Source organism: Anabas testudineus, chromosome 5, assembly GCF_900324465.2.
Source record: "Anabas testudineus chromosome 5, fAnaTes1.2, whole genome shotgun sequence".
NCBI classification, from domain to species: Eukaryota; Metazoa; Chordata; class Actinopteri; order Anabantiformes; family Anabantidae; genus Anabas; species Anabas testudineus.
The window spans coordinates 26,315,614-26,329,311 of NC_046614.1; the positions used below are offsets into that span (position 1 = coordinate 26,315,614).

General features: G+C 43.0%; 1 protein-coding gene across 4 annotated transcripts in view; it reads right to left on the bottom strand.

Annotated features, from left to right (window-relative positions):
- The window catches only part of LOC113155156 (E3 ubiquitin-protein ligase RNF123), a 108,481-nt gene that overhangs the window by 52,687 nt on the left and 42,096 nt on the right, over positions 1–13,698 (bottom strand). For all 4 annotated transcript variants that reach the window (XR_003298108.1, XM_026349710.1, XM_026349709.1 and 1 more), the window contains exons 32-36: positions 13,405–13,544; positions 12,562–12,618; positions 12,115–12,246; positions 11,334–11,409; positions 10,862–10,946 (exon numbers count right to left, since the gene is read on the bottom strand). Coding sequence is in view for 3 of the 4 variants with exons in the window: in XM_026349710.1 (XP_026205495.1) it covers positions 10,862–10,946; positions 11,334–11,409; positions 12,115–12,246; positions 12,562–12,618; positions 13,405–13,544 (490 nt within the window). In the remaining variant the exon portion in view is untranslated. The remainder of the gene's footprint in view (positions 1–10,861; positions 10,947–11,333; positions 11,410–12,114; positions 12,247–12,561; positions 12,619–13,404; positions 13,545–13,698) is intronic.

Consider the following 13,698-nt stretch of genomic DNA (forward strand, 5'->3'; position numbering starts at 1 on the left):
TGTTAAACACTGTTGACCACTGTTAGTCAGTGTTAACCAGTGTTAACCACTGTTATTCAGTGTTAAACACTGTTAACCACTGTTAGTCAGCGTTAACCAGTGTTAAACACTGTTGACCACTGTTAGTCAGCGTTAACCACTGTTAGTCAGCGGTAACCACTATTAGTCAACGGTAACCACTGTTAGTCAGCATTAACCACTGTTAGTCAGTGTTAACCAATGTTAAACACTGTTGACCACTGTTAGTCAGTGTTAAACACTGTTGACCACTGTTAGTCAGTATTAACCAGTGTTAAACACTGTTATTCAGTGTTAAACACTGTTAACCAGTGTTAGTCAGCGTTAACCAGTGTTAAACACTGTTGACCACTGTTAGTCAGTGTTAACCAGTGTTAAACACTGTTGACCACTGTTAGTCAGCGTTAACCACTGTTAGTCAGTGTTAAACACTGTTAACCACTGTTAGTCAGCGTGAACCGCTGTTAGTCAGTGTTAACCAGTGTTAAACACTGTTAACCGCTGTTAGTCAGTGTTAACCACTGTTAGTGTTAACCAGTGTTAACCACTGTTAGTCAGCGTTAACCACTGTTAGTCAGTGTTAAACACTGTTAACCACTGTTAGTCAGCGTGAACCGCTGTTAGTCAGTGTTAACCAGTGTTAAACACTGTTAACCACTGTTAGTCAGCGTTAACCACTGTTAGTCAGTGTTAACCAGTGTTAAACACTATTAACCACTGTTAGTCAGCGTGAACCACTGTTAGTCAGTGTTAACCAGTGTTAAACACTGTTAACCACTGTTAGTCAGCGTTAACCACTGTTAGTCAGTGTTAACCAGTGTTAAACACTGTTAACCACTGTTAGTCAGCGTGAACCACTGTTAGTCAGCGTTAACCACTGTTAGTCAGTGTTAACCACTGTTAACCACTGTTATTCAGTGTTAAACACTGTTAACCACTGTTAGTCAGCGTTAACCACTGTTAGTCAGCGTTAACCAGTGTTAAACACTGTTGACCACTGTTAGTCAGCGTTAACCAGTGTTAAACACTGTTGACCACTGTTAGTCAGCGTTAACCAGTGTTAAACACTGTTGAACACTGTTAGTCAGCGTTAACCAGTGTTAAACACTGTTAACCACTGTTAGTCAGTGTTAACCAGTGTTAACCACTGTTATTCAGTGTTAAACACTGTTAACCACTGTTAGTCAGCGTTAACCACTGTTAGTCAGCGTTAACCAGTGTTAAACACTGTTGACCACTGTTAGTCAGTGTTAACCACTGTTAGTCAGCGTGAACCACTGTTAGTCAGCGTTAACCAGTGTTAAACACTGTTGACCACTGTTGGTCAGCGTGAACCAGTGTTAGTCAGCGTTAACCAGTGTTAGTCAGTGTTAAACACTGTTGACCACTGTTAGTCAGCGTTAACCACTGTTAGTCAGCGGTAACCAGTGTTAAACACTGTTGACCACTGTTAGTCAGCGTTAACCAGTGTTAAACACTGTTGACCACTGTTAGTCAGCGTTAACCACTGTTATTCAGTGTTAAACACTGTTAACCACTGTTAGTCAGCGTGAACCACTGTTAGTCAGTGTTAAACACTGTTAACCACTGTTAGTCAGCGTGAACCACTGTTAGTCAGTGTTAAACACTGTTAACCACTGTTAGTCAGCGTGAACCGCTGTTAGTCAGCGTGAACCGCTGTTAGTCAGTGTTAACCAGTGTTAAACACTGTTGAACACTGTTAGTCAGCGTTAAACACTGCTGACCACGCTGCTCCAGCTACCAACGATACAGACAACACGTGTCCCTAAACGCAGAGCAGAAAAGTCCACACACCTGCCGTTTGTGGACTCCTGCCTGGTCTCTGCAGACCCTGATCCATCAACTGATTTCATGTCCCTGAGCCTCAGTCACATACACAAGGATCTGTGTCTTATTAGCTGCACTGTGTCACAGTTACACTTTGACTCAGAGAAAACATGTATGTACTGTACATCTGTAAATCAAACTGTAAGAACAAGTGTTTCATTCCACAATCATCGTTTCAACAAAAACTAATCACTTCTTACAGATTTATTTTGTCAGGTGGATTTGAGTCTCGTCACCTGTTGAGCACGCTCTGTTTCAATGCTAACATGCTAACAGGAAGTTAGCACTGACAGTGGATCACTGATGTTTAAAATGTAGAACAATAAAGGAGAGAACTGACTGATGAGGAACACAAACATATGTATACGTTATTTACACAGATTTCATGAAATTATTTAATATCTGTGACTAAAAAAGACATAATCAGATAAAGGTCTGGTTCAGAATAAAATTACTTTATGTTTTGTGTGAACACGTGTCACCATCACACTGTAATATACTTCATTTGAACCACTGTAATATTCAGCAGCTGTGTTAATAAAATCTGTTTGTTCACTGTCTGTCTTCTGGTTTATTGAAGATTATTGAAGTGTTACTGTCACTGCTCAGAGACAAGGACCTAAGTTTAGTTTAATGATTATTAATCTAGGTCCATAGTAAAGTTCTGTGGCTCCACAAAGAAACGTGTTGCTGTTGAACTGAACTTTATTATCAGTTATGAAGTACCTAAGTACATTTACTCAAGTACTGCACTGTACTGTATTTTCTTTTCACATTACTCCACTACACTAACTTAAACACAACACTTTTTTTACCATTTTAACTCAGATCCTTAGTAGGATCCACAGTAGTTTGGACTTAAAGCACACTTTACAGCATGTACTGAAGAGCTACTACTGTTTGTAGTGTAGTTCTCTTTTACGTAAGTTCTTGCACTCTAGTACTGAGTTTGTATATTTCTACCACTTATGTGCAGTACACAAAGAGATGTGTTAATTAGCCTTAATGATGTAAATGTGGTAGACAAAATAATACACATTGTGCTACTGTTAAGGTGTGGAGAACTGGGTCATGTTTGGGCTGAGTCTCATGCAGCCTTTAATCTAGCCCATTATACAGCAGAGGTGCTGTGATGAATTCAATAGGAGACAGCAGGAGCAGAACATAACGACTCAAGTCTGCAGCTGTTACAGGACCTGCAGGACGGACGAAGACAGAACCTGCCGTATCAACCAAACAATAAAACCACAGGCAGGAGGTTCAGACACAAGAATCCACCTGAAGTCCTTCCTGGAACCAGGCCTGATCTGTCCATCTATTATTGCAGGTAATGCAGCTGCTGCAGATGATTCAAGCCAAACTGACCCTGAATGTTAACATGCTCATAAACCAGTGGGCCAACAGTGACGTATCAAGTACGTCTGTACACTGTGGTCAATTGATAATGTTTAGAATAAAACCAGGGAGCTGAATATTTAATGTCTAGAAGCCTTTTACTGCTGAATTCTGCGTAAAGCTCAAATAACTGAAAACATACTTGTGTATTACAGATAGTACACCTGTGTATTTGTACTTAATATTTTAAATGGTGGTGTGGAGAATGAAGGGTTAGGTTGTGGAGAGGCTCAGAGATGCTCAGATGATTTTTTTTTAGTTCTGCTCATTAATAAAAAGATGTGACAGAAGGCAGCAGTGATGCAACGTGAGAGAAATCACCACGCTAACAGTGAACTGTGTGTGGAGCCATGAAGCATCAACACAGGACTGAACACAGGAACCTGCTGGAGAAGCCGGAGTAGATCTGTCTCCACGTCGTTCAGCTGCTCTCACATATCTGGTATGTTCTAAAATAAACTGAACGTCAGAACATGAGACATGAACATGAGAACAATTTATCTCCCCCCCTCCCTTCAGCAGGGAAGCAATGCTCACACACAGACCAATAAAAATTGTGGTGTGGTGAAAGAAACAACGTCCCCAGAGCTCAGGCCTCTCATGATCCAAAGCTGCTAAGCTAATTAGCCTCGGCCTCAATCTAATCTGTGGAAGGCTGTGAGCTGCATCCTGGGTCTTTCAGCCGAGGTAATGGACAATAATTAGCACCATTGATTTTCTACACGGGGAGGGGGGGGGGGGGGGGGGGTCTGGTAATAGTCCTGATCCTGATGTGGACAGAGCGAACAGAGGGAGACAGGCAGGTGATGAACACGTGAAATCCACCGCTAATACCAGACTGAACAGAGAGAGAAGCTACGGGCTGGAAGCTGAGAGACAGACTAACACCTGGAAAATCCTTCAACACTTATCAGAAGAAGAAAGCTCTGACTGCAGCAGAGCCGCACTAACTGAGGGACTTTTATTTTTATATCCCACCTGGTTTCATTATGAGAACATTTTTTATCAGTTTGAGCAGAGCAGGTGTTCAGGAAAGAGAAAATCCAGTTAGATGGTTCTACCAGAGATTTACTGGGACACTAAACTAAACTGGAACAAGCACAAGTGGCCAAAAGCTTCAGTAAAGACATGAAACGGGTTCAGAACACAGCTGGAGGCTGTTCAGAAGGCGACCGTTGGTCCATTCACTTCATTAGTGTGAAGAGCAGCAAAGAAGAAAAACGCACAATTAAACCCTGGACAGAGGCGGCGGACGTGTCCGCGGGTAGTTCATTAAAATGCAGAGCTTTGGTGTTCTCTGCAGCACCTGATTCACTTTCTGTCCCCTGTGGTCAGTCAATAAAAACTAAAGATGGTTCACAATATTTCTGGTTTTCACAGTTTATTTGTTATTTAAACTGTCTTACAGCAAACAGACAAAGATAAGCTCCAAACTACAGCAGGCAATGTGCCATTAGCATCACAGCACATTGCCTCACCGACACATCTCCCTTGGCCAGTGCACCAGCTCATTTCTGCAGTAAACTCATGAATGTGTTAAAGACACGTTACAGGACAAAGTACACTAACCACCAAGAAACAAACTGACATCAGATCTGTTGTCCAACAGGGGACTTGAATCTATGTGGGTTTAACTGCAGCACAGATTTTTGTTTCTCTGTCAGACACAGTCGCATCTCGTCACAATCAACACACAGCTGAGAATGGAGCAGGTGATGAGAAGTTTAACTCCACCCAACAGTGCCGTCAGGGTGTGTTAACCAAACTGGAGCAGGCTGGTTTCATGTGGTCATAAAGTAGGTGGAGCTGATCTAAACACCAACAGCAGATAGAAAAATAACTGGGTCTGCAGCTGGTGTCGAGTTACAGTCCAGCCCGTCCTGCTCTATTTACATAGTTCCTTGTGGAGTCAGCAGGTTCAGATAAGACACAGAACGATGCTAATGTGCTCAGTAAACAGCTCTGTGTGTGGACACTAATGGTGCAGTATGAGGCAGGACCTAACCCTAACCCTAACCCAGGATAAGTTCTAGACGGAGTTCGATCACGGGCGGAGCGGTTAGGCACCACGCTGATGTTCTCTGAGAGTCCAACCCCACAAACACAGAGCACAGACGCACATTAAACCTGATTCATCAGGTTTTGCTATCTAAAGTTTAAATTAATTCTATAACTGCTGCTTTTTATGTGCTGGTGGTTTGATTTAAAGAAACAGTTCGTCATTTAGTCAAATGTCTACACCTCAGAGAGCAGCACAGACCTGATTTACTGGTTGGATCCATTTCTTTCTGTAGACTAACACTGATGATGGATGTCTGTCAGAGTTTAAAGGTCCAGCTGACCCAGCTCAAAGTTCGTTTGTGGGGAGAGCAGGTGAGAGTGCAGGTCTGGGTTCAGTGTAGGGTTTAGGGTTTAGTCAGTGCTGATCTCCCTTAAATTCAGCTCTAATTAGTGTGATGATGAAATCAGACAAGTTCAAACCAACCTCCTTTCTGCCGTGCTCCTTCACTCTGATTAACTTATCTACACCTTTCAGTGATGAACAGACATTCGTTTAGCGTTTCATCAACTGACAGTGAATTCACCTGATGCTGGTGCACTCGGCTCAGTTCATGTTGTCGGCTGTCAGTGTTTTTTCATTATAGTTTTATAGAGTGTTAATTTCATCAGTGAAAACTTTAACGAGAAATAAGTTGACGTTTCATCAGCTAACACAACGTATATATTATAGTCGACCTGAATCTTCCTCTAGAAGTTGACAAAAGAATCACACTATGCTAATGTTAGCAACCATTTAGCTTCTGAACAGGACGTCGGTCCAAACGTGACACAATCAGCTCCTGAACTGAACACCTGTGAACATGGAAATGCAACAACAAATGTAAAACTAAGAAATGATTCAAATTTAAAGACTAATATTAAGAACTACCACATTTTTAAACAGTCAGCGGATTTAACATGCTGTGTGATCAGTGGTAACAACTGAGGAGGAGCACCGTCCGTCTGTCTGGAAGTTTAATTAATGGCCTGGGATGGACGCCGTTTGCAGCAGCGCAGCAGAATAGTGCAGTGATGGGATTCCACAGGAAGGCTCCCTGCCCATTAATGGACTCTGTGCAAGCAGTAACGTAATTGTTGAAATGAATAAAAGCATTAGTGTCCTCCGCAGCAGGCTGAGCTGGCTCCTGCAGGGCGAGGCCGGCGGAAACACTCACTGTGTAAACACAGGCACACACTCGTGTTCTGTGTCATTACACACGATGTGAAAACCTGCAGCTCACAGGTGAGAATCAACAAACTTACAGAATGAAATACATTTAATTAACGTAATTAAAGGACCACATGAACACATGAACCAATCCTCTGAGCTCTCACTTATTCAAACCTGAGCTCCACGTCTCTTTAACTCTCCAAATACTAATGTTCAACGCTGCATCTTCGCACAAACACTCAGGTCAGAAGAAGTCGATCAGAGGTAAAAGGTTTAGTCTGTGAATCCAATGTTTCCTGCTGGTTTTCTGGAAACATGTTGGAATGAAACAAACACGATAAAACAGCATCGGAGGAGCTGGAGGAGGATTTACAGGGACGTCGGCAGCTTTTTGTTGGTTTTAGTTTCAGAACTAAAGACTAAAAGCTGTTTCAGCCCAACAAAAAAGAAAAATAGAAAAAAGAAATCATGACTCATTAAAGTTGAAACATTAAACAACACATGGATGTGAAAGCAGGTTGGTGTGTGGGGCGTCAGTAGATGGCTGGTGGTCCTAACTAGATCTGGATCCAGACAAACATGGGTAATATGAAAGAGAAACATGTAGCAGCTTTTTCAGTTTTTATTCTACGTCTGTTCTTCCATCATTTAAATAAACGGCTGAGGGATCAGTTGCTGTTGGACCAGACTCTGGTATGATCCAGTCGTCATGTTTGCTGCAGGTCGTCCATAAAGTGAAGCTGGACCTGTCTCTGTCCCTCTGTGCCAGAAAATCACTTCTTCAGGACTCACGGCCCACGTCATGTTTTTCTCATATGTAAATTTGTTCTGCTCTTTTTCAAGTGCAGTTTGACTGAAGGTGGCCACGGTCCACAACTCTCATCAGTCTTATTCAGAAACACACACACAACAATAACAGCTATAATCAGAACTTTAACATCTGGGAGACTCCTCGTCTCCTGTTTCTCCCTCAGTCACATGTTCAGACTGAAAGCAGCAGAACCCCGAGTCTGGCTGTCACTCAGCAGCGGCGACAGAAAGTCACAGTCTGACACCGTGAAAGATAACTAGGTGGATTTTGTTCATCTGGAAGGAGACAAACCAACCTCCAGGCTCCACGCTCCAAACTGTGAATTCAGATATGAATGAGTCGGACACCAGCAGATGCTAATTTACCAAGAAGCAGCAACAGTGGAAGCTCAAACATCGTCCAGAGCAGTTTAATTGGCTCATCTGTCAGCGTGGAGACGTCGACTTCAGCTGAATGTTTGTGAAGCATTTTTCATGAGCAGTCAATCACACAGGAAAGGTCGGTGCTCTGCCTCCCGTTACTGTGGCCTTGCTGCTCTACTCGAGGTTGTTAAACTTGCGTGATAAGATTCAGGTAAAGTGGCACCAAGTCCTTGCTGGTCTAAAACCAGGAACTGCTTATGTACAGGGCTGGACTGTCATGACCAGCAGGACCAGGTATACTTAATGTGTTGTAAAGACAAAAATCAGCGTCTCGTGTATTAGATTTGTTTACCTGTTCCGCAGCATAGCTGATGCAGGTTAATTAGCTGAAATGACACCACTGTTCATATCTCCGACTTCCTGCAGCTGCTGCATCAGCTTCAAAGCTCAGACTCTCACCTTCCTGATCCAGCTCTACATGTTCTACTGTCCCTGAGTCTGGTCCCTACACCACACAGAAAAAGATCCAGATCCTAACTCAACTTCACTATTCAAAACACATCTGATAAAGGTGAGACATTTCTTCTCCTGACACTTTACTTTCAGTGAACTCCCTCATTGGACGTTACTTTGGATAAAAACAGATAAATAAGAGTCAATCAGCTTTTTAAAGGTGAGTCTGAGAAAGTCAGAATATTGTAACAAGAGACTAAATATTATAAGAATAAAGTTGAGACTTAAAATTGGTTAAATTAAATTTAAAATGTTAATTTACACAACATAACACACACAGAAAGTTAAACAAAAGCTGTCCCACAAGAAATCTGAGAGACACAGTGGGACGCCACGGCACGCCGGAGCAGCTTCATATATTTCCATGGATCACGATCGTTGTGCTGTGACTCAGAGATAAGCAGCAGGATTTCAAAGTGCTGATCCAAAGATTTTAAGCAGCGAAGAACAGGGACAGACAATCAATCAACTTCCTGTTGTGGCCCGAGAACAACAGTGGAATACTAAACATGTGTCTGCTGCAAATACGAGCTGAAGGTGTGACGCAGGAGATAAACACAGACTCCGCGCTGAGCAGTGGACGGGACAAAGCTGAGAAAAACCTTTAAGAAGTTCAATGAAGCAGGTGAGGCCTGGGGGCTGTGTCCGTCTCCCAGATCAACCAGCTCAGCAACTCAGTAATGACTGCTGGTTGAAGACAGTGAGGACGACCACAGAGGGCAAGAGGTGACTGAGAGAAAAGAGAAGCTGCCTCTTCCTCCCCTCATTGGAAAAACGAGCTTCACGGCATTAACTAATTACGTACATCACTGCACATTAAGTTAAAAAACACAAAGAGACCCAGAGAGTAAAGACGAGACGCTGCAGAGTCCAGAAACAGGTTCAGTAATATGGCTCAGTGAAAACATCACTCCTGTCCTTAAAGCTCCTGATACCTTCTTCTGTTTCAATCATGCATCTTGTTAGTTTCATATTGATGAAATACTACAGATTAAACTGTAGAATCAAACACACCGAGGTCTCAGTCCAGTCCTTTAACATGCTCTGACATCTGCTTGTCTTTACTGTAACTGAGGATTAAATCTGTCTGTGACCCTGTAAAATAACCGGAGCTATTTGATCCAGATCCTGGAGGTCCTGGTCTCAACAGATCAAGTTTATCAGCTTCAGTTACTGTGTGACAGAGTGGAGCTCCTAGGACAACAGACAGACTCCATTTGTCCTCAGGCTCATAACAGCATCTGAACCTGAACCTGTTACAGGTGCTGGGACTGCTCTGTTTGTCCAAACCAAAGTGTTTGACTGATCCTGACTAATGGGAGTTGTTATATAATCAATTCAATTTAATTCAATTCAATTTTATTTGTATAGCGCCAATTTACAACAGAAGTTATCTCAAGGCACTTTACAGTGTAAGGTTTAAGACCTTACAGAAAATATTTATACAAAAAATTATAGAGAAAACCCAACAATCCCATTTGAGCAAGCTTTAGGCAAGAGTGGAGAGGAAAAACTCCCTTTAGAGGAATCACAAACTAAATCTGTCTTCGTTTGTCACAGAGAAGCAGAACCTCGTCTGGGCCAAGTTCATATCTAACATTAAGCTGTTTCCTGAACCATGTTGATCACACCACGAGCTTGTGTGACCTGTTGTGGATGAATAATAATTATTTCTTTTCATGATTCTACTTAAAGTCTAACTTAAAGTCGGCACAGCGAACCACAAACCATCAACTCTGAGACCTCTAAACAGGCACCGGGAGACATTTGGGGGCGAACCACACACAGGCTGTCCACAGGCTTTTCAGTGTGACTAAGTACCGGATGTTCTAGTCTGAAGTCCAGCATTAGGAGAACTTATGTGGTACCGTCCACCTCTTCAGGAGAAACTAGAGGACTTCATGAGGACCTGGTCCCATCCATCAGATGGAGGAATCTGCTGGACGCTGCTGTCGTACAGACTGTAAAACTGACGGAGATTCCAATTTGTATAATTAAAGTGTGGACCCCAGAGGAGCAGCTGTAACATTTGAAGCTTCCAAGCTTCAGTTTATCTTTAAAGAAGCACAGGCTGCAGACGAATTTTGGATTTTTTAATATCATCATAATTAACACTGCAAGATGGAGCTTATTTTCTTTCTTGACTCATGTTAGAGTCGAGCACTGAGCTGAAGAACTAACAAACACTTTAGAACAAGTAAGAAAATCCCTGACGCACGAGTCTAGAGCTGAACCACAAACGTTCACGTCAGAGTCTAACTTCTAACATCAGGTCTCAGGAACCTCTGACAGCAACGACTTCCACTGGTCACTGTAACGTCTCTGATCCCCGACAGTCACAACTAATAAAAACCAGCATTACACCGACACAGTGCTAGTTTCTGCTTTCACTGCTGCAAACATGTAAGAAGGAAACAGCTCAGCTTATTGATGAGTCCAAGTCGAAGGTTTTTCTGTTCTTCACTGTGTCCCGTTCTGTGAGAATCAAACATCAGCTGCTGCTCCGGCACCAGTTTTACCAGAATTACAAAAATATTTCTGCTTTTCTTTGAAAAAAAATTATTTTACCCTTCTAAATCATTACTGGAAATAAAGCAGCCAACAACACAACAATATATGATTTTTAAAGAACAACCTCTGCAGTCACGTCTCCGAGCAGCTGAGTGCGGGAGTCAAACACAAAGTGGAGATGAGACGTCTTACCCCTGTCTGTCTCCATCCACCAGGATTCGAACCAGGATTCCTGTAACAGCTACCAGAATGGGGTAGTGGTCAACACTCTCCAGCCCTGCAACACAGACAGATTTACACCATTACCCATGAGATGCTGCACTGACAACATCCTGCAGGTCATGAACAGAGATTATTTTAGTTAGGCTACAGAAACGCTGGACAGCTGAGGACACAGTGACGATACTGCCAAGAGTTTATAAGTGAAGTGAATCCAAAACAGTAAAATCACCCAAATGTCTGTTTTAATTATTACAGTGACCTGAGGGAACAGAGTTACAGCAGTTACACTGAAAAGTTAACTGGTGTCTGATAATAAAATACTGTAGGTCAAAATAAGGTGAAAAATATTTCAGTGTAATGTGTAGATGATGTTATTATAGTCTTATTATCAACTGTAATCAATAACTGACCAGGTTGAGGTTAGGGGGTGGGTCAGGGTTACCTGGCAGTCTCAGGTTGACGACTCGATCAAACAGGTTCTTCTCTGCAGTCACTCGGTTCAGCACCTGGTTCAACAGCTGCACAGGAAACACACACACACACAACACACAGCATTTACAGGTAAGACGGGCGCCCCTGATTGGTCAGTTCAAATATAAGCAGCTCTCTGCTAAAGTAAGGCCGTCTGTATTGATAACAGCTGAAGACTCCTAAGTGCCCCCTCAAAACCAGAAGGAACAAAGGAAGCCTCCTCCTCCGTTGTTCTGGCCTGGTGATGATCCTTAGTGTGCACACGGCCTGACAGTGAAACATACATCCGACACTTGTTGCATGAGACTAGAAGCAGCGTAAAGCTACACTGAGCACAAAAAAACAAAGTCCTCCAGCAGCCCTGCTTCTCCCTGCTTCTCCCTGCTTCTCCCTGCTTCTCCCTGCTTCTCCCTGCTTCTCCCTGCTCACAGGTCAGGACTCGTGTTCATTAAACGTCTTTATTTCTTCTCAAGGAAAAGACTTAACTAAATAAACAGTGAATAACAGAACAGATTTATTCTATTGACGTATTTTACTGTACCGTCACGTTGATTTCAGAACAGAACCAGATGTAAACAGGCTGTGCGGTGACTGTACAAACCGTTTCTGTTTAAAGCAGCTGATTTGTCTAATTAAAAATAAAGAATAACACAGAAACAGCCCCGTGGCTTTTGTCCCACAACAGCTCAATAAGGGGATCATTTTCCTTTAATCCATCACACACCGGTTTCCTGGATCCTGATCTGAATTACCTGAGCGAGTCGTCTGAGGAGCAGCTCTGCAGAGGGACGGGACCAGTCCAGGAAGATCTCAGGTACCAGAGTGACGGTCATCTCCAGAACACGCAGCAGACTGACGGACAAGTCGAAGCAGGTGGCACACACCTAGAACAAGGTTCTGCATCAGAAACAGAGCAGCTGATACCTGCGGGAGGCAGGTGAGTCCCCAGCACAAGTCACAGGAGAATTAGATCGAGGTACTCGGGGATCGTTTGGAAGCAAGAAACTCAAACCTCCATAAAGTCGCTGTATTTCCTAACTAACTATTTAACAGGTCACATGATCAGATGCTTAGGTCTCAGTTGGGACTGGACTCTGGATTAGAACTAGACTTGGAGCATGTTGGTCTGGAATTGGGATGTGCTGCTCTTGGAACTAGACTTGGGACTCTCGACCGACCTGTGCAGTTTTTGTTCTTACCTTCAGCTGACGAGTGTCCACGAAGTTCCTCTCTGGACGCTCTGCCGCCTGCTGGATCTGACAGAGACAAGCACAAGTATTAGCTTGAGTATTCCTGTGTATCTGTGTACACAGAGTTTTAACATTTAGACAAACTCTGATACAGCTCAGGTCGAGTGTGTTGACTCCTGTTAACCCTGTAGTCGGATGTGACTGTTTTATCCACCGAAGTGTTATTGTGGACTTGGATTTAATTTAGGAGTATTTATGTAGTTTTAGTGCGTTTCAGCCACGACACCAACTGCTTTACACTGAGATATCTCGGCTATCATAATCAACACCACCATCACGTTCATATTGGGAGTTTTAAATTTAATATCTCTGTGAGAACTTAAAAATGTTGCAGTACTTTGTTCCAAATATAAGCATGTTGTTAATGTGTTCGTACGAAACATCTGTTGCTCTTTAACACGTCTGTAACTGTAAGTATTATTCTGTGGTGTTCCTGCTCAGTATTTTCTGCTCCTCTCTGGCCTGTTGAAGGAACAATAAAAGACGCTGCTGTGGTTAAAGCCCCGGATGTTCCCACAAGAATATGAATTAGAAAACCAAGTGCTGTTAAGATGGATGATCCACAGCGTCTTACTGCGGATTTTTCTAAATGCCAAAATAATCTTATTAGAAGAAAACAAACAATATGCCTTCCTCCATTTTTAAATGTGAGCTGCATCATGCATCGTTAGGCCGCCCATCAGAACTGCAGCGACTAACCCATGTGTTAGCGAAGACCCAGACGTCTCCACAGAGGACAAACATGTCAGAAGCAGCCCTTTGCTCACAGAGGAGTCTCCCCCTCTCTCTCACCTCTTGGATCATGCCGATGAACTCGGAGAACGCCCAGTTGAGCTGGTTCAGGACACTGTTGAGGAAAGAGGCGGCCATGTCTTTGTCCATACTCAGCAGCTCTGCCATGTGTCTCTGCAGCAGCAGTGACGGACACGGCTCTAAAACAAGAAGAACCTAAACATTATGAAGCCATTGCTGCCTCTGGTTCAAAAAAATAAGAAAAGCTCAGCAGAAAACTTTATAATGAATCTGTCACTGGGTGGAAAAGCTGCTGAACTGTGTCAGGAGATGAACTGCAACCTGTGTTCACAT